General features: G+C 41.1%; 1 protein-coding gene across 3 annotated transcripts in view; it reads right to left on the bottom strand.

The window, feature by feature from the left end:
• Positions 1 to 47: 47 nt before the first annotated feature.
• The window catches only part of tyn (trynity), a 39,689-nt gene continuing 19,315 nt past the window's right edge, over positions 48 to 20,421 (bottom strand). Inside the window, exons 2-12 of one of the 3 annotated variants that reach the window (XM_089072160.1) lie at positions 9,581 to 9,668; positions 9,129 to 9,398; positions 5,384 to 5,650; positions 4,952 to 5,290; positions 4,760 to 4,879; positions 4,507 to 4,681; positions 3,746 to 4,038; positions 3,555 to 3,636; positions 3,312 to 3,456; positions 3,037 to 3,226; positions 48 to 2,952 (exon numbers count right to left, since the gene is read on the bottom strand). In XM_089072160.1, coding sequence (XP_088928286.1) covers positions 2,801 to 2,952; positions 3,037 to 3,226; positions 3,312 to 3,456; positions 3,555 to 3,636; positions 3,746 to 4,038; positions 4,507 to 4,681; positions 4,760 to 4,879; positions 4,952 to 5,290; positions 5,384 to 5,650; positions 9,129 to 9,398; positions 9,581 to 9,668 — 2,121 coding nt within the window. In that variant the 3' untranslated portion in view covers positions 48 to 2,800. Of the gene's footprint in view, positions 2,953 to 3,036; positions 3,227 to 3,311; positions 3,457 to 3,554; positions 3,637 to 3,745; positions 4,039 to 4,505; positions 4,682 to 4,759; positions 4,880 to 4,951; positions 5,291 to 5,383; positions 5,651 to 9,128; positions 9,399 to 9,580; positions 9,669 to 20,421 lie in introns of all 3 variants that reach the window. The other 2 variants (XM_011634501.3, XM_011634502.3) reach the window with 2 other exon arrangements.

The raw sequence follows: 20,421 nt of genomic DNA, 5'->3' as shown, positions 1-20,421 counted from the left end.
GGTATCGATGGTATTGCAAATAAGTGGCTAGAAAAGAAACAAAAAAGTTCTGTCAAAACTGATTTGAGTTTAATTACTGAAACATTCGCGTATATAAATAGGATACAAATATATGTGATTGATGCGTATTGATGGATATGTGTATTCATTTCTGAATATTCTACTGCACACTTCTACTGCACTGTCCAACTTAATAATAATATATTTATATATATAAATATATACATTTTGTAAGTTATTTTGTAAACCATAAGGAGTCACACTAATAAGCGTTTTTTAAATTAATATTGTTTTAATATAGCATATTTTTTTTTATTATCGCATCAAAACATATTTTAAATGTCATAAAATTCAATTATTAATGAATCTGTCTTTCTTAATCTTCCTCCATCATTCTTTTAATTTAAAAATATTTAATTTTGATTGTGACTCCTTTATAGCAAGCACCTTAACCGGAAATCTTAATTTACTCCACCCAATTCGTGCTGTTTATGAATCATTACATAACGTCACACTAGAGTAGGAAGAATCCGCCCGTCATACCAAATCAGTACCTCATCATATCGCAAACAAAAATGAATACATATTTATAATTAATAAATTATTTAATAATTAATTGTAAAAAATGTGAAATAGTTGTAAATGAATATTTTCGTATCAAATATTTTTACTTTTGTTCTCATAGTTGTCAACGTGTTTCTCTCGTTTCAACATTTACGCCGTAAATTCACACAAAATATAATATATTGAAGTATTTATTTACAATTCATTTTTAAAACGAGAAAAAAGGTTTTATTTTAGACACAGATACTTGCGTGCGACTCATTCATTATGGCAGTATTTGAAGAAACGAGAAAAGTATTCTGCAGGAATTTTTAGAGCGAGCTTATTAATTGAGTGGAGTCGATAAATCGAGAGAAAATATGATTGTCCTTACAAAATTACTCGACCATTTGTTCCGCCGGCAGTACATTTTACCTCGAGTATTTCTTGTTTTAACACTCTGAATGCACGGCTAAAATTTCGAGGGCCCTCGAGCTTCAGAAACGCGCAGACTATCTACACTTAAGTAACCGAATGCTCGAGTGCTTCTCTTCTCTCATCAGTTCCAGTACGGGTTTCACGAGTAGAGGTACTCTTCCTTGTAAATCTCGAAGGAGTTTCAGCGGCTTCTCGTAAGAGGTTCGTACTTTAACATACATTTTCTCCGACTCATCCATTAGTTTAGCTAATTCAAACATCAATTAGTCGCTACAATATTCCTGAATTGATATTCTTATTGAGAATGGAATTCATGCACGTAGTGCTAAAGTTTATTGATATCTTCTTTCTTGTAAACGTCTTTCTTTGTCTTCTAAAAAGTAACCAACCGCTTCGAGAATTCGCTAAATCCGAGAAAATATCTTCTTGCTCATTTTCTTTTCTTTTTTCTCTCTTTTGTCTATGCTTAATTGCTATCTTAATGCTATTTGTATCGTTAAAGACGTTAGTGAAGCGTGAACCTTTAAATACCGCTAGTCTTGATGCGGGTTACAAATCGATTTCTGTTAACTAAAAACAGTAACCAGGGCCGCATTAATCGTTCAAACAGTACCGAAAATTTCAGTTCGAGCAACACGAAGAATAAATTCGTCCGCTCGCTCCTGTTCTCCTTGCAACCCGATCAGAAGTAGCCACTAGAGGACACAGTTAGCTGTTTCTAAAAATATTCTTAAATAAAACCTACTCATTGCATTTTCAAGGTGGTCTTAGTCGCAAGTGAGCTCCGCGAAATATGTCGTATGTGTATGTATGCGTGTGCCTGTATGTATGTATGTATGCAGAAGAGTCGGTCGCCAACTTTTCAACAAATACCTCCAAAGTCCAACATGCGCAAGCCATCATTCAAATTTCAATCACAGTCGCTGATGTAGCATTGTGCTTTCCTCATAAAGATAAACCGCGTCAGCAAAATTCAGTCGCGATTGCTATTTTAACTTAATACTTCGGCACATTTTGGTGATCAAAAATAAATGTCGAGCATACGCATCTATATACGAAGTAGATGCGTATGTTAAAGCCTGCCAGACATTTTATATATTTAGTGTTTTACGAAAATGTAATATTGCACTGTTACAACGTACACGTTTTGTTATATAACTTGTGACCATCTTAAAATACGTCACCTTCATAAAAGTTACGATATTCATGAGCTGTTCCTTGCTAAATATTACTTCAGCTAAGAAGAGTCGAGTCATCCTCTTCGTTGTAGATCTCAAGTTCGTGTAGGTGTTTGCATTCAACGTTTTTGACATTTATGTGATTTTCATCGCGTCAGTCAAAGTAATTTTTAATGTTCATGTAAACTTATTTTCCCGCGTTCTATTATCGACATATTATCTTTTAAATAAATCTTCCAAAAATGTCGGCCTAATGAATATCTACTAATGAACATCTGTGTCGATATGAATATTCACTCGAACATTACATAATCGATTTTTGATTCTTATCAATGATACGTTATGAAAAATATTAAATGCATTAAAGGCAGTTCAGATGCGCGATGCAAGGGATAAATGTCTCTTTTGGATGTTGATCTTTTACATTCTACCTTCTTACACGTGCGCATTTCATCCATTGCAAACATAATGAAAATGAATAGGAATGAAAGGGCGAAGTATATGAATTCTTTGATAACTTACGATTATGAGTATGCATATGTGTATATGTGTGAATGTATATGTGAACTCTTGCATTCTTCATTATCATTTTTGCCGTTTACTTTTGCGAATGCGCTGTACGAACGAATTCTTCTTGTCCTTTAAGGCATCATTTTGCGTGGTGTCAGCCACTTCTTCATGTAGTAACAGAAGATTGTGGAGATGTAGATGAGTACCAGAAGAGCACACGTCACCCCGAGCGCCAGCACCGAGGTTTTCGTTGGACATGGTTCCACGATGGTCACTGTTTTGTCTGAAAATAAAATTATCATATCCAGTTAATAACGTTACGAGCATTTCTGCCAAGATTTAAATGCGTCTTCCTCCGTAATCTTACCCGCTTCATTGAAATCTATGCTAGCGTCGCTCTTTAGGAAATCAGATTGTTTCTCATCGCCAAAATCGAGTACTAAGATCTCTTGAGACAGAGTCATATCTTCGGCTTTCTCCTCCGTCGAGTTCGCAAGACTTCTTCTGCGTCTCTTGCCCCATGATTCCACGGATTCACGTCCCCACTCGCAAACGGCCTGACATCAAAGAGAAAAAAAGAAAATGAAATTAAAATTCTTTTTCTATGATAAAAGAGATGAGAGAACTAGATAGTTAGATTACCGGATCGCAAGGTCCTAGACAATATTTCACGTTACACTGGAAGATCACACCGTAAGATTCGGTAAACCTGAAGGCCTCGTATACAGATTGCAGAGCGTTACCATCGGGAGTGAAACTGGGGAAGATGGAAGGATCGACAGGACATCTGAAAATTTAAATAATATTTATATTTATATATATTTACAATTTTATATAAGTTTTATGCTTTTTGCTTTCGTGCGAAATAAAATAAAATCATCTTACCCTTCGTCGTCGATAATTTGAAATGTGCTTTTCGAGTCCTTTGCCATAGCTACGCAGCTGCGAGCGAAAATACCGTAAGGAGCTGCATATAAAACATTAATATTAATTGTTGTGTAACGGATTCGTCACATTCAATTATTAAAATAATTGATATTTCTTTAAAAGAAATTAATTAAATAAAGCGAACTTACTGTCTTCCGGGATTTCGATTCTAAATGTCAGTTTGTCCCCGATGCGCACAGTTTCAACCTCACGCGATCGGCTGTCAAGGATGCGAATCCTCGGTGGAGGTGCTTCCGGTGCGCTGGTGATACTGATCATTTCCGGATCTCTGATCGGCATCATACCGAAAGTAATATTTTTCGAGGACATGTCGTACGTACATTTAACTTTGTAGATTTTGTCAGCCTTTGTCATTACCACGGAATGATGTTGCAGTACAACCGTGTTCGAATATATTCCAGTCTGAAAACCGTCACGCTGCCATGGTGAAAAGAAAGGATGAACAGAGATTATGTACTTAAAGAGAGAGGGTTGTGTGAGGGTAGTGAATCTTTATCAACTTTATAATAATATATAAATGCCTCGAAAAAAAAAAAAATTTTAAAAGTGCATATTGTATATTACATAAGAGTGCAGTGTTAATCAGCGATCAAATAATAAATGTGACACATCGAGATGTAACAATATTGAATGTAACAACGACAAAGCGTTTGTAACCCAATAATAATGCTAATTACCTAATGTAATTATTTCTAAGCATGCATATTTTAAAGATAGCAATAAAAAATATTGTAATTGCAATGTCGTGACTTTTATGATATACAAATACTTAGAAAAATACTAATAAATTAATTAGTATAATATTGAAAAATAATTGTGAACTGAAAAAATATGATTTATAGTACGAGTTACAGCATTTTTTATTATTATCATCTCATATATACTTACCACGCTTTGAGTGTTGCAATCTTGTCCGCTCATTGTGAGATCAAGCCTGAAGAGATCGCTATTAATAACATCAATATTGCAAGTCTCAGATCGTCCGAGAGCGTAAATGCGCCCATTGAAGGGCTTATTTGTACGGACTTGAACGGCAATACGGGTATCTTTGCAGTCCACCGATACTGTAATATTGATCGTTAAAAGAATTTGCACTTTCATACATTATACATTATATTACGTTATTAAAATATTAATTCTACCATCGTAGCAAGTTCCAGTTTTATCGCAATTAATATCATTTCGGGTGAGGTTGTTTATCGTAGGGTCTTCCGTGGTCTCGAAAACGACCGGTAATGGATCCGATATTAGCCCGGTACCCTCTGAAATAACGTATACATATTACCAATATATCGCGTATGGATGTGTAAGCCTTTTTAATTAGCATCCCTTACTTTCGCAGAAATTCTCGAAGTAGGTGCCAACTCGTTCTCCATTGTCGATCAAAGGCCTCTCCGCGTTGAGATACGTCGAAGGTCCATCCGGGAGAGTCCAGTGATCCAAATGGAAGAGCTGACAATTATGAGCTGACCCCTGCGGCGCGCCGCGATAAAGGAAGGATCTGCAAAGAAACTCGTTCTCGATTTCGCAGGCCAATCTGCAAGCGGATTCGCTTTGAGCCTGCAGCTCCTTATCGGTGTAATAATGCAGGCCCGCGTATTGTGCCACTTTATCGTCCGCCACGCCGATTCTTGGCATTTGGAAGATCCTTTGAGCTTTGCAGGCATCCTTTGCTGTCGGTGCCCGAAATAAATGTATAATTTTTATTCTTTTTCCTCGAAAATATCGAGAATAATTTTTTCAACATTTTTTTAAGATCGATTTACCTTTTAAGCATAAATTCTCAAAGTAATCCACTCCTTGCGCATCCACGAATTGTACATATTGACCCGTCGTTCGACGATCTGAATCGCTCAGGTGACATTGAAGCGTCACGTAATTATACTCCACGGAACGACAGGTAAAGCGATGTTCATTTAAGCAGGCAGCGAGACATGCCTCTTTTGTGGACGTGTAAATTAATGCGTTGTCCAAGCCGCGGATCATCTTGTTCGGAATGCGCTCGAAGGCCCATGGTCGCAAACAAACGTTTTCTAAAATAATATATATAGAGATAAATTTAGTTCTCTTTTGCTTTCTTGTAATATGATCCTCGATGTCTGGTTACAAATTTTACAAACGCGCTTATAAATTTGTAGCTATATAAGAATTTTAATCGGTTTTTATTATATACCTTATAAATCAATAGCCGATAACATTCACATTAAAATTGTCAACTTTCTTCAGTGTTTTTTTTTTTTTTTTTTTTTTTTTTTTTTTTTTTTTTTTTTTTTACAAAAGTTGGAAATTTGTCAACAGAAAGATTTCTAGATAAAAGCCGGAAAAATTACAGTTTCAGAGTCAAGTAATTTTATGGCTTGTGTTTAGGACTGACGGTGTCAAGGTGTAAGGTAACAGATTAAACCATTAAAAAAAACTAAAGATAGCGTCGACGCTTTGCTTTGTAAGTTATTGCTTCCTTCTCTGAAGCGACAATGTGCTTGTCGAAACACATCCGGGGTATGCCGTAACAAAAGAACGGCGGGAACTGTCGAGCGCAACCCGGTGAAGATCCCGTGCTGAAAAATCATAAGACGCTGGCATGTGACTTGATCCGATGCCGAGCGATGACGCACATGCCCGCGCTCTTTGGCACACGGGCCCGGAATGTATTTCAGCCGTGCCCGTTTGGCGTTCCAATTTCTTTTGTTCCACCCTCAAAACCGGCGCTAGAGTACTGCCGATGGCGGAAGCGGTGCCAACGAACCGCTGTGACTACTTCACGGATGAATCATCACCGATCGTGCAAGTTTCTGGTCGCAGCCACTGCGACAAATCGCTCGAACGAACTGACTTCGTCAAAAACGATAAAACACGGTAATTATTTTGCGAATCAATTATTTCAACTATATTTCTTGACATTCTAATATTTAATTTCAAATACGCAGGGAGAACGGTTTCTTTGGATTTAATTAAATTTTATTAGAAATTAAATTTCAAAGAAATTTACCTCTTGAAATAGAAATCAATAATTATTGATTCAACAAATCGATTCGTTTGATTTTTCAAATAATAAATAGCTTTATTTCAAATAAAACATTTGTTTAATAAATTGTTTGAAAAAAAAAAAAATAATGCTCTTTATGTGTTTCAATAATATAAAAAATCTCTTTCTTTCATTGAAACAACATTTAATTTAGCCAAACAAAGTATTATTTAGTTCAAGGATAAATTTTATTTCCTTTAAGTAATAGTGTCCTTTCTATTAAACATAGTATACTCTAACGAGACAACAAAACTCTTAATTCAATAAAATAATGTTTAGTATAAAATTATGATGTTTAAATTAAATAAATTCAAGTCAAACAAATAGAATTGGTAAATCTAAGTAAGGAATTTTTTTCTCAGTGTATGTCGCTATATTTTGCGATCGAGCATAAGAAATAACTGATAAATAATATATCACTTTTTTATTTAAAAAAAAAAAAAAAAACTCTAAAGAAAATAAAGAAAAAAAAAACTTAACTTGAATATCATTACCTAATAGCATATATTTATCTTTAAAGGATTATCTTAAATTAAAAATTATAGAAATATTCAAATTATAAAAGTGCCCAATTTATATAGCACGATAATATTCAGAACCATGTTCAACACATTTAGAATGAATGGAACGCACTATAGAATTAGACTCGGTTAGTTTTACAGCTGCTGTTTGAATGTAAAACTCTACCAGTTTGTAAGCTGATTCATAACGATCAATGAGATCCATCCTTTTTCGAAATTTTTCATTCGTCCTTCGTACAAGGAGCAGGTACTGAGTGATTTTACGACGAGCAACTAGACGCCTCACGACGCGGAACAACTCGCCAAGAAAATCGCCCTACTCATTAAATAGACAACACGCAATTTCTTCAAGAAATTTTCCTCCAGAAATTCCTGCTCGTGCCACACGCACGTTAAGTGCTGAATGAGATTTGATTGTCAATTACTTGAAGTATTATAGAATTTCACAAAGATATTGAGCAATTATTAAAAATATGCACAACTGTATAAGTTTATGGAAATATATAAGATATATATATATATATATATATGGATGTATAAGAAATGTTATAAAAAAATGTAAAAAAATTCTCTGATGAAATAATTAAAAATATATAAAACAAAAAAGTAAATAAATAAAGTAAACTATATCGATCAATATTTGGCATATCCAAAATAGTTTTTTTTTTTTTTTTTTAACTGACTGGATACCTAAGCATTTCGATTTCATTCGAGATTGAACATTCTGAATGCGATTATTAAATTTCATATTCATAACATTAATCATAGATGTCATGAAAAGAATTCTTTTTGAAATCCTTTCGTGTTCGTGTTCTAACTTGATAAAGCTTTTGTAAATAACAATTGGCGGCAAACATCAAGAAACACTAAATAACCTGTAACTAACATTAAAATCTTCTTCTCCAGAGAACTCCAGGAAACTCCAGGAATTTTCAACACTCCTGCGATTCTGCAGGTAGTTATTTGGGACAGTAGTTCTGTTTAAACGCGTTCGACAGTTCCACCAGTGCCCCAGCAGATTACCTTGCACGATCAATATTCTATGACTAGATTTTCTTCACCGGTGAAAAGTAAAAGTTCTATTTTTCGCAAATACAATGGGAAACGAGGGAAGGATCGGCTACCTGACGATCAACTATGAAAAGCATTTTGTTTCCTGTTTCCTACGAGAGAAAAAAATTGCCTAAGAAAAATTGCCTAAAAATTGCCTACTAACAAATGATTTAACACTAGTTTCACAGTGTTTGTTGCAACAATTACTGATAATATCACTATAATAATCATAAGTAAAGTTTTTCAAAAATGATGTCAAACACAAAATATGCTTCCCCCCCAAAAAATATTTCTTCACATGATCTTACTTTTATCTTGATCCTTATTTTTATTATTATAAATCGATATATTATATTATATATTATCATATTACTTTTTTACATATGACTTTAAAATATATATTATATGCGCGCCTGATTTATATATAACTTCATCTGTAAAGAGACATTTGTATCTCCAAGCAAGTCGAATCGTTCAACCTCAGCGAACATTTAACTATTGTATTATTTGTTCTGGACAGACCCTTTTCTCCTTTCGACGAAATTCTACCAGTTAGCACTTGCCTTGTGAGATACCGACCAATCCGCCCGCTTTGAGTTTTAAAACTTAGATTATCATGTTTCACGGTCTATTCTTCGTACTATTCCGCCGCGCACATAAATATCGTTATGGTCTTTCCCATCGTAAAAATTTTAATGTTTCGTCAATTATTTTTTTTTTTTTGTGTTTGCCATTTTTCTTTCTCCATTTACTACGCTTTTATCCGCCGCTTTCCAAGTATCGGACCACATTGACGCTAACAAAAGCAATGCGCCTTTTAATTTACAGAACGTTTAGAGACGTTTAAATGCGAAGCGAATGGGTAGGTATCGAATGATCCTATTCGCATATATGGACATGCCAGTTTCTCACCGGATCTTATCTGTAGTTTCGTCATGTAGTACATATTGGCCGCCCTTTGAGGCTGCGCAGCCGGATTCGTGGCCGCCGTTTCGTTCTGCAGCTGGCAGAGGGTGTCCTGCATCGGCGCCAAGGGATTCAAAACGAATGAGAACGCGGTGGCCTGACATTCCAAATCCTCCCTGCACCATCCCTGGCATTCGTCCAACGACAGATTCCTCACGCTGTAATAGGTAGTGCCACGGTAATCGTAGTCGGTGAGCTTCTCGAATGCCGTCCTGGCTGAAACGTGGAAATAATTTTGCCTCTACAGAGTGCATGCACCTCCAAGTAGCTTCACTTTCATTACACCCGAACAATTTGGAGGGTTCTTTTACAGAATCTCAGAATTCAACAGGCGAATTCCCAGACCCAGAACTCGAATGACGAAAGCCTCGTCACACTAATTTTAGAAAAAAACTTACCCAACGCGGCGTCGCCGCTCGCCAACAGCGCCGTGAATATTAGGCTCGCGGCCGTGGCTGCTACCGTTCCGATCGCAAACGAGCCCATCTGCAATGAGAATAAGGAAACCTCAGTTACAGACATCCGTAATTAAAGAACCAGCCTAGACCGAGTATGTTGTTCCTCGCGAAGCGCCAACGCTCCCACGGCGTGCCGTGATGAGGAATAATTTTCGCGTGCGTACATACGTCAAATAATAATTTAAATAATAATATGCACGAACGTATATATAGGGATAGGGACGCATTGTTAGGAATACCCGTAGGCATTGTTCTCGAGGTAAGCCAGTGCTTGAATACTAATGCAAATGGTACACGCCGTGCGCGTTGAAGTACCACTTCCAAATGGTATCACTTCCAACGGATACACGCTAATCCGGCATAATTCTCGCTCGGATGGAGATCTCGATAGAAGGGTAGAGTTAATCGTTCTGGTTACGCGCCTCATCAGCGCAGAGATTCCGCCGAGCGACGTGATCGCTACTTGATCGAGACTTTGATACTCATCGGGGAAGGATCGACGAGACGATTCCGTACGGATACGGATACGTCGGAGGAAAAATCGTTCGCCAGATGTATTCTCGTAATTCGCTCACGCTGGTTGGGAGCATGCGAGCAGTGCTCAACTTTTCGCGCATCGCGTTTTTTACTCGCATTTCACGAGACCACTTCCTAATTTCCTCCCGCTATTGTTTTTCCTTGTTCTGTTCTTTCCCCGCGTGTGGTTATGCAGGAGGCGCCCCCCCCTCCCTCCTGCCCCTCCGTCGATCGTTCAACGCACGTCTCGATCCTCGATCGACGGGGAAACGGGTTCGCCTAGCTCGCGAGGTTGACTTTTCATTCGCATTCTCTTTTTAATATCTCGAATAATTTATCTTACGGTAATAACAGCGCCGTGCCGAAGAAATAATTCGACCGCTGTGCGTAAGCATCGAAAATAGAAAAACATGCGCCCTACTTCACAATCAATCTTTCTCTTGAGCCCGCGGCAGATTCCGCTGATACGAGTAATTTCTGAAACCTAGTTGCTTTCGTTATTGCCCTTAATTTCTTCACAAGATAGCAGATGTTGGAACTGTAAAAAAAAACAAAAGCCTAATGCCTGTAAAATTAGATACGCTTTATATACTCCTTAATCTGCATCAAGCGATAATAAAACATATCACTTGGACCACTTTTGTCCTTTTTTTCCTATCGAACGCTCCGAGAATCCGAGCAATGCCGTTATTACGTAAATCTGCGCGCAACTGTTGCTCACCCGATTTCACAAGTCAGCTTTGCTGACCAACTTTCTTCCGACATGCTCGCGCACGATTCCGCCAGTTCACGTTACGATGATGCGATATAACGAGGATGGCAGATACGATCATCATGCCCAAACGGCTCGAGATCAGCCACGTAGTTTCGTGGAGTTCGAGGTCACCGAGTATAATAGAGCTCCAGTGGAGATCGCCAGAGGGAAGGAGAGCCACGTCGTGGCCTGTACCGAGGCCAAAGGTTCATCCTCCCCTCTCCGGGCTTGCGGCCCCGTGGCCTCTCCTCGGCGATCCCGCACCCACGAGATGCACGTCGTGGCAAAGTCGCGCGCTAACAATGAGGAATGCGCTTAGGCGCGCTCGGCGCAGGCAGGTTGATGCACTGAAACTACGAAGATTAATTGCGACTATGCGAGGTGAAAGAAATACGTGCGCGCGAGCGGAAGAAGCGCAGATTTCTTCTTCGTTTTGAGCGAGGTCGTGAATCGAGGGCGAGGAGACTCCGGATTTCCGGAGCATCTCCGTGATTTCGCTACGCCATCGTACCCACAACTGAGAACAAAGCTGAAGGAGCGAGATTGAAAATTTCGATCGAGATCGCTTCCACTACGCGGCTCGTTGAAATTTGCGAGTCCTAGTAAACAGAACCTACGGCGACTAAAAATCGAGCGATTTAGACAGGGATAAATGAACCCCCCTCGTTATCTGGAATCGAACGAAACAATCTCCAATTCGTGTCGATTTATATCGAGTGGCGATCAAGATACGCGATATGGTAGCACGAAACGACCTTAACGATCTCTCACGAAGTGCATGTCGTGTCTCCGGCCCGTCGTGGGCGCGGGAAAAAATTATCGCGCGTACGCACGACGCCCCTGACCTTTACGTCACAACCGGTCCTGGTCTCTCGCGGTACCTGGTCGACGGGTTCGCAGGCTGATGATGTTCCGCAGACGCTCAAGGCGCATTCGCCACGCGAGATCGACACTTCCGGTAATCGTCGATGCGCCCGTGCGAACACCGCATACCTACCGGACTTGACGCGAGTCGTCTTTTTCCAGAAACGCGTTCCCCCGATAGCGACGGTTTGATTACTTCCCGCCACGATCTCGTCGACGAAAGTCATTATGATATGTGCGATTAAGTGCCAATTATAAGAGATTGTTAGTGACAGTTCAGTGATTAGCGAAGAAGAGAAATGGGATCCCTCTCTTATAGGGATCTCTCTCGACGATCGTATTGCAATTACGCTCGCTTTTGATATCATAAAATGTGCTACGGATTAAACGCGAGACGAGACGGAAAAAAATATCATTGCAAATTTTACGACGTTTATATGTAAACGCTTGACAAACAATTAGGTAATTTTACATTAATGATTATTACAGTTAAATGCATGTCCGCAACGTTTATCAGTATCCAGAAATCCCTGTAGATGGTTAATTAACGAGTCACGATCGCCATCTTTGGATAATATAGCGTCGTGGAGGTCTCGTACTACATAATTATGACAGGCTCCTAAGAGTTCATGAAGATTCAATTACATCGTCACGACGTTCAGCTAGTCTTTTCGAGAATAAATCGGGCATTTATGAGATCGTTTATGATTCTTACAAATCCATATACATCAAAGGAATATATTTCTATGACGAGCATAAGAAAAGCAGTTAGCCATTTTACTGCTTTATTTATTTTTATTTTACTGCTTCTTTCAAAGAAAAAAGAAAAAAAAAAAAGAAAAGAAAAATGAGTCGGTTTTCTCGAACGAGAGTCTTCTTAGAAAATGTTATAGACGATCGGCAATATAAGATAAACTGCCTAGAAATGCGATCGTAATCGCGTTGTGTATGCACCAGGAAGATTACGTCTTGACGCAATAGCCCCTCGGCTACTGAAGCATGCAGATTTATACTCCTTGCAACGTCAATATCGTTCGGATTAATAGCTTCACCGGGGAATCTCTCAGAAATGTTAGAGATGCGGAGAGGCGGTGGCCGGTGGTTCTTTCCTATTATTTCCTGTATCTATGGAGGATCGCAACGGGGGGGAGACCGACTCGTCGGCCGGCAAATGTTCAGTATATTTTGTTTACAGGATGATGTCTCATATGTATGAGGTCTGATAATAATTATTCGGTAAACACACCGTGAATGAAGCATAATTATCTCGATTGAGGCATTAACCGAAATGTGAATCGACTTTCCGTCCAACCATTCTCCGCCAGTCCCGATCTACGTGGTTACCTAGGTGGAACTGATTAGACGGTGGGGAAAATTGTTTACTCGCTGTTGCATTGGCCCCGGCATTGGCGAAAGGGAAAGGGGAAAAGTTTTCCGGAAAGGCAGGATTGTTATTTCTGCTTAAGAGCACGTACATCGCCCACGTTACGCTCACGTATACACGTCGCTTGTCTTATAACCTCGCTTTTTCTCCCTCCCGAATGATGCTGCGATAGGAAGAGAGCCCGACGTTCCGGCGTTCCGAGGAGAGGAATCCATGTCTTCGTCTGGGGTCGTTTCACACCCTCTCGGCGCGAAGCGCTTCCCGTCACGATACTACATCCGCTTTCGTGATGAATCGGGCCTGCTCACGGCTGGAATTTACATGAAAGCGAAAAGCAGAAGCCTTCGTGTGAGCGCGTGGTACACGAGAGATGTGAAGCTCGCCTCAGCGCGAATAGCGACAAGACAACAAGAGAATACGCGATACCCACAGCGTTTGCGGTTAAAATCAGATAACTCGTTTACAATTATATAAATAATATATATTTTTATATATGTTATTTTCTCGTAAAACGCGTTTCTACATTTTAAAATGAAGCAGGAAATAAATCGGCTGAAAGTCTCTCTGTAGCTCTCTTTGAAAATTGATTTCTCTCTCGACACGTCTCGTTTTTGCGGCTCTCGAGTCTCGTTGAATATTTTCGCGCAACACTGGGTTACTGCGATGAACTCGATGAACCACGTACTACTCCCCCTCCTCCCCCTTTCCTCCACGTAACCAGTAGCGTCGGTGTGGATTCATAAATAATGAGTTCGCGGGAACGCGAGAATAGGAGGAAGAGAATGATAGAAAAGAAGGAACGAGACGAAAACCAGCGTGGAAAAACGGATTCATAAACAATGAAGGCACGTAAATCACCTTTATGCTTTTCGCTGCGAACGACTGGCAGCTTCAGAAAGATTTTCACGAAGCTGGTGAATGTTTTACTTATTTATTTTTTTTTTTTTCTATATTTTATCCATCGTACGGATCGTGAAATTGACCGCGAAATTCTTTTCCTTCTTCCGTGAGAAAAAGTTAGTAAATTCACATTTCAACGCAATGATACATAAGAAATTTCTCAAACAAATATTACAATTGATTGAAGCTCACGTTGAATTTAGATAAAAAGTATGTCGCGTTATGTGTGTGTGTGTGTGTGTGTGTGTGTGTGTGTGTGTGTTGCTACGATTCTAGATAGCGTGAGACTCGAATCACGACGTTTCGTGAGAAACGTGACGAGTGCAGAAACCCGAGGATCCATTGCCTTTCAGCGATCGGAGCGAATGATAACTTGGGTCCGGCCGATCGATCGATCGATCGATCGGTAGATCCGACGGACCGTACATTGAAACGCACACCGGGCGATCTCGATAAATCCTCCTCAAGTAATTAGCAGCTAGATCGTCGTCGGTGTACCGTGCCGAGGACGGACGAAGACAGGCGAGCCGAAGACGGAACAGGCGAAGTAAAAAGGAAAAAATATGATTACGTTGCTATGCCTCCCCGTGGCGGAAGGCTTCGTCCTGGTGCAACGACCTGCGCGCGGCCCATAGGAGCCCTTTCCCTCTTCGCGCTATCACAGCACGGGAATAATAATCAAGCAGGCGAGAGGGAAGGCCGACCTTTCGAGTTCTCATCTCCATCCATCCGGGATATTATCCGAGGTGAATGCCATAAACGTACTATTCCGGCGCGACAAGACTTGTCCCACAGCGGCGAATATTAAAATGACGTATCGTTGTTGTAACGAGTTCTATAAATCAGCGGTCTGAAATAGCGTTCGCCGAGGACGTTTCTCCTCCAAGTGAATCCCATGAAAAATTAAAAGGCAGGTCGTGTCCCGCGTCAAGTTCACGCGCGAGCAAAATAAGCACGCTAAGTAAGCGGGAAATAATTATCTTCGCGAAGGTGGTTGCCTCTCGCGCGAAGGTATGAAGAGATCATCCTGCTGATACTTAAGAGGATAAAGGCGAACTTTTACGGGGCGTGCGTTCTATTAGAAGCCACGTTATCGTGGAAAACTCTGACATTTAATGATGGGAAGAAACATTCAAGGGAAGACCGAAGATAGACGCGTACAGAAATCTACGGCCTTACTTTAAGGTTTCATATCAGGGAAGCGGTAATCATACGAAGCTTATAAACGGCCTTTCAACTCACATCTCCTCGTCTTCGTCTTCATTTTCCACGGAGATTATTCGAGGTTTTATCGCGCGCAAAACGAACGATTGGTAAAGCTCGCCTCTCGAAGGCATTGGCAAAACGTTAACGAGATAAATTGCGTTTCAAAGAATCTTATCTATTCTCGCGCGTACTAACAAGCGGGTCTTAAAAATTTTTGGATTTTCTCACTAACTGTTTCGACTTATAAGCCATCGAAGCACTCGTATGCGGAATTCTTAAAATGAAAACTTTAGCACTCGTTGACTCGGCTTTAGAATCTCCAGTCGTTGACTTCGCTTGAGAGTTGTTCATAGAGCGAGAAGGGAGAGAAGCCATGTGATGACCTTCACGTCGTGCCACCCGTAGCCTTCGACACTTCTTGCTTCTCTACCCCGACATTTCACATTAGGGAGATTGTATGATTGACGATCTTGCGCATTATTCAAACGAGATTGCCTCGTCCTCCGTGGCGAGCGGGTCGACAGCAGGTCGTGATGCATCGACAATGGTAATACTGGCGTTTAACCAAGACGAATTAATTACCGAGGGAGGCGGAGGAAAGGAAGGCGAACGGTCAGTGGAGATGTCCACATTTATCTTAGATTGAGGATTTCGCGTAGCTGAAGAAGTTACCGAGCGGACAACTTCATCATCTCGCGTCAGATGCGGATTTCTTCGTTCTCGAAATTATCCGCGTGGCGAATTACGGTCGGACGAAGAGAGAGAAATGAGGCACGGAAGTATCCCGTCCTTAAAAGTGGCGATTTGCACGTAAACTGGAATAACTAAACGTCGACTCGCGTGAGATGGCGATAACATCTGCGGCGAGGTAATGGAAAGACTCGAGAGAGAGGGGGAGAGAGAGAGAGAGAGAGAGAGAGAGAGAGAGAGAGAGAGATTACTTTTCCGCGACCGCGAATCGGATTGCGCGTGTAAATCACTCCTGTCCCGAGAGTGGACAACGATTACTAAACGCAAACTACCGAGGAAACGCAAGCCGGATTTTGCAAAAAGATGCCTTTTTATATCATACCTCGACGCGAACATGTTAAGCCACCAACGGCGAGATAAACTTAAACTAGACTGTAAAAGGCAAAAATAACAGGTAAAAAATAATTATACATGTTATAATCAAGGTATAATATTTTAAAGCGGTTAAAATAAAGCTCGTACAAGATCACGAGACGATAACTGTAAATTAATAATAAAGTTATCTTACTGTCATGATCGCCTCGGGGTAGTACAGGGAATATTCCGCACGAAGGATCAATAAACGCTCGGGCTATTAGACATATCCTGTCAGTACGAAGTCGGAATGAAATATTAAATCTTTGACAAGTTCCTCGATGTACTTGGAAACAAAATCGAAGAAATGAATTTCATAGGAAGTACCTATCAATTTCATCGTTTTGATGTTGCAGCTTGGCGGATATGCATGAATTATCGTGCTCTCAATAATGGTGTTTAGCTCGCGGAAAGAGGAAAATAAGGTAGAAAAGAGACGGAGAAGGGGCAGAAGAAAACTAGCGGAGGATAGGAAAAAGAGAACGAGGATTCCTTCCGCAATGAGGCCGCGCTTATCTTCTCCGTAAAACAAAGTGGCCCGCGGCTATTCCTCGCTCCATTTGCACGAGATAATCTTAATATCCGTGAAGCGAGGGAAGGAAGCAGCTGTGCCGCGATGATGGAACGATAACGCAACGCTGAACCCTTCGGAAATTAGATCTCCCGCGAGAAAAATGCGTCCCGAGCTTTCAGACTCGTTGCGCGGGTGGTTTTCGTTTTATATCCTCGCAACTTTCCTCGTCGTCGATGCCATCGTGAGAGAGAGAGAGAGAGAGAGCCAGGAACGCCGGCCGTTAATAGAAAAAAAACTTGTACATAGTTACGTCGAGCAAGGATAATGAAGCGTTCAGTTAATTAACCAGTTGCATTGCGCGGAGGGAATGTTCCGTTACATCGTTCTCCGTTTTACGAGGAAAGAATTTGTCAGGAACTTGTCTTGCGAGCTACACGGAAGCGACGACCTTGAAAATATCACCATGTTCCAACGTGAAAAGCAGAAGTCGACGAGGAAATTCTCACATCTGGAGACCAGACTAGATAATTAAGCGGCGACCGTTACCTCTATCTCAATCCTGTGACTGAAGGATCATGTAATAGGCTATTTTACGGGGGTTTCAAGAAAAACGACCTTGAGGTAGTAGCCACTTCCTGGGTGGAAAAGTTGATAATATCGATACTTAACTTAATGACCCTGCTAATAATTTTGAGATGATAAAAGACTGGTTTTATCAACCAGTGTCCTGATAAATATTTTTAACGATATAACATTAAAATTAGTTAACAGTTTAAAGATATGAATTAAGATATGACAGATAAATAGCTAGGCTTACGTTATTTAAATATGCGTATTCAAAATGATATTCTTTCTGAGCAATTAATAAATGTACGCAAAAAAACATTTAACAATTAAATTGTTGTTATTAAGAGAGTAATCTTCTAACCAACTGACTCAGCTACTTGACTGGCCTATACCAATTTTTTTTCTGCACGTACATGAAGAGAGCTTGGCTTAATTGTTCGAATCTTGATATGGAAAGATTAGAGAAAACGTTAACAACGAGTTTACATTTCTCTCGAGGACAGGAATTGATAATTAACCGAGATGACGGTCACTATGCCGTTACTCCGTATTATAATGAGACAAAGTGCGAAACTTGAGGACAGCGCTGAAGGATGGCGGGAAACGGTGCGCGTCCTCACGTTTTACAGTTAAGTCGCTGTCATAGCGGATCGTATCGTTTAATCTTACCACGGCGTTTCCCCTGTAATGTGCTATACCACGAAGAATTGCAAGAAATTTATTCTGAAAAAGGAGGAAGGGGGATGTAATGCAGAGATACAAAGCCGAGGTGGTATCGCCGTTGTCCGTTACCGTTACTGACGTACGCCAGTGATCTAATCGTATCTTATGAATGTGAGTCGCATCTCGAGACAGTCTCGGGATCACGTTCACTGATGAACGAGTGTGGGAGTGAGTATTGCGTCATGCATACGTGTACGAGTTCTCGAGAGAGGAATCTTGGAGAATGCAATAAATGCGAAGTTTCACGTACAATTACGTACAATTAATATATCAAAATATATTTTTACATTTTTTAAAATATATTATTAATTTTTTTTTTTTTTAATAAAGTATATACGTATATACGTATTTAAAATTAAAGTATATTTTGAAATATATTAATTTTTCTTAAATTAAGTGTTTTAATTTATTTCAGTCTTCGTTTCGAGCGAGAAAATAAAATTAAATTTGTACAAGCTGAAGAAATGAAATTAGATGGCTGATAAAAGTCAAGCTGAATTTGATTTTTGAAAAAACGAGAGAGGAGAAAGAAGAGGACAATTTTAAATTCAATGAACTTCTAATCCACTTAACGGATTACCGTCTCGGTGCCGCAGTCCTCCTGTGTCGTAGAGTATCATATAAATTTAATTACGCTGGAGGCACCGGTTTGCAAACTGCCGACATGACAGCTGCCGGCAAACGACACGCGCTACCGAGAGCGCGATAGCCGATTCTACACCGTTCGCCAAAGATATTACGTGGTCGTGCTCGTACAAAGCTGCAGCTACGACATTCCGTCCCCTCATTGGGCGCCGTTCCAGCCAGCGTGTTCCGCGATTTTTGTGGCAGGCGTCCTAAGCTAATCTCCCTCGCCGTACCGTCTTGTCTCTCTCTCTCTCTCTCTCTCTCTTCTCTCTCTTCCTCTTTTTATCTCCTCATCATGCTCATCCGGCTCCTCCGGTTGGCCGATGCAAATGGAACGACCAGGAATAGGAGCTCGGAGCAAAACCAGCGAGGCAGGACGGCGAGACAAAACGATCTCCAGGAGGGACCCGCTGCACTGCTCAAGGACACGATCCACCTCGAAAGCAGGCTCCGTGACAAGCGATAGAAGAAGCGGTAGGAGGAGAAGAAGAAGAAGAAGAGGAAGAAAAAGAGGAAGAAGCTCGCAACTAAGAGCGATCGAAGAGGGGAATATTCGCGGATCCTGGTGTGCGTTCACCAGGTTACATAAAGCCGCTTGTTCGCAGAATTTTTCCCGATTAACCAGCGACGAGTGCAGCCACCAGGGAAGCTCGGAGGTTTACCAATTCTAAGGCAGAAGAGGCGGCCCAACGACAGCTGGGAACGGACACAGAGGACAGAACGAGGAGGAGAATTCATTTCTTTATCGTCTCTCGGGATCGCGGTGCAGATGCGATAAATTAATACTCTTGGGGGCGGCTGCGCCGACGGCAACACTTAGGATAATTTCCATCCCCCCCCCCCCCTGTCCCTCTAGTCTCTCGGCATCTTCGGCTCCGGAGTGGTATGCTCACGGTGAAATCGCGATTTTCGAAACGCTTTTACTCACTCGCGCACGGCAGAAGAAGGGTAAGCGTAATGAATATCCATGCGAACCTTCTTCATACCGGAGAATCGGTAGTTCCACTTAATTCGCGTTAATCGTCTCGCAAAGAGACGATCTTTCTGCCGATGCCGTGGTGCCGCAGCTACTAATCTACGTTACTACCCGCCGCGCCGAGAGGTTTCTACCTTCCCTTTTTCGAAATTAATACTCAACCCGGGCCTTTTTTCTTCCCTTAACTTACGGCACGCGGTAATATCAGCCGACAGCTCGTATCGAGCGCGACGACGGATGGGCCCGGCTCCTCGGTGGATACATCGCTTTCCCCGACGCGAATCACCGGCGCTCAGGCACCGGGGGTTCAATGAACCGGTCGATAAATTGCGCGTCTACGATTCCCCCCCCCCCACTTTGCGAGCGTTAGTCTCATGCTCGGTAATTATGGATTCGCCGGCCGGCTAATGGCTATTTAGAACGGACCAGGCGTGATTTAGCGTCGCGCTCGGGTACCTTGCCCTACCCGCGGCGCAGCGTTGCACTTTTCGTGGCTCGCGTATCGCGATTTGCATCGCGAGAAAACGCATAACAGGCTCCGAGGTAATAGACTCGTGCCCAGAGAGGGTAAACGAGCGAGTTCGAACCAGCGTCTGGTTCAGACATTTTTCTATCACGCCGCTGTGCCCGCTGGCGACCGCTGTAC

The sequence above is a fragment of the Pogonomyrmex barbatus genome, unplaced genomic scaffold (genome assembly GCF_055798465.1).
Source record: "Pogonomyrmex barbatus isolate J1 unplaced genomic scaffold, ASM5579846v1 scaffold13, whole genome shotgun sequence".
Classification (NCBI taxonomy): domain Eukaryota; kingdom Metazoa; phylum Arthropoda; class Insecta; order Hymenoptera; family Formicidae; genus Pogonomyrmex; species Pogonomyrmex barbatus.
The sequence above is the reverse complement of the archived record's forward strand: the minus strand, read 5'-3'. Positions and strand labels throughout refer to the sequence as shown.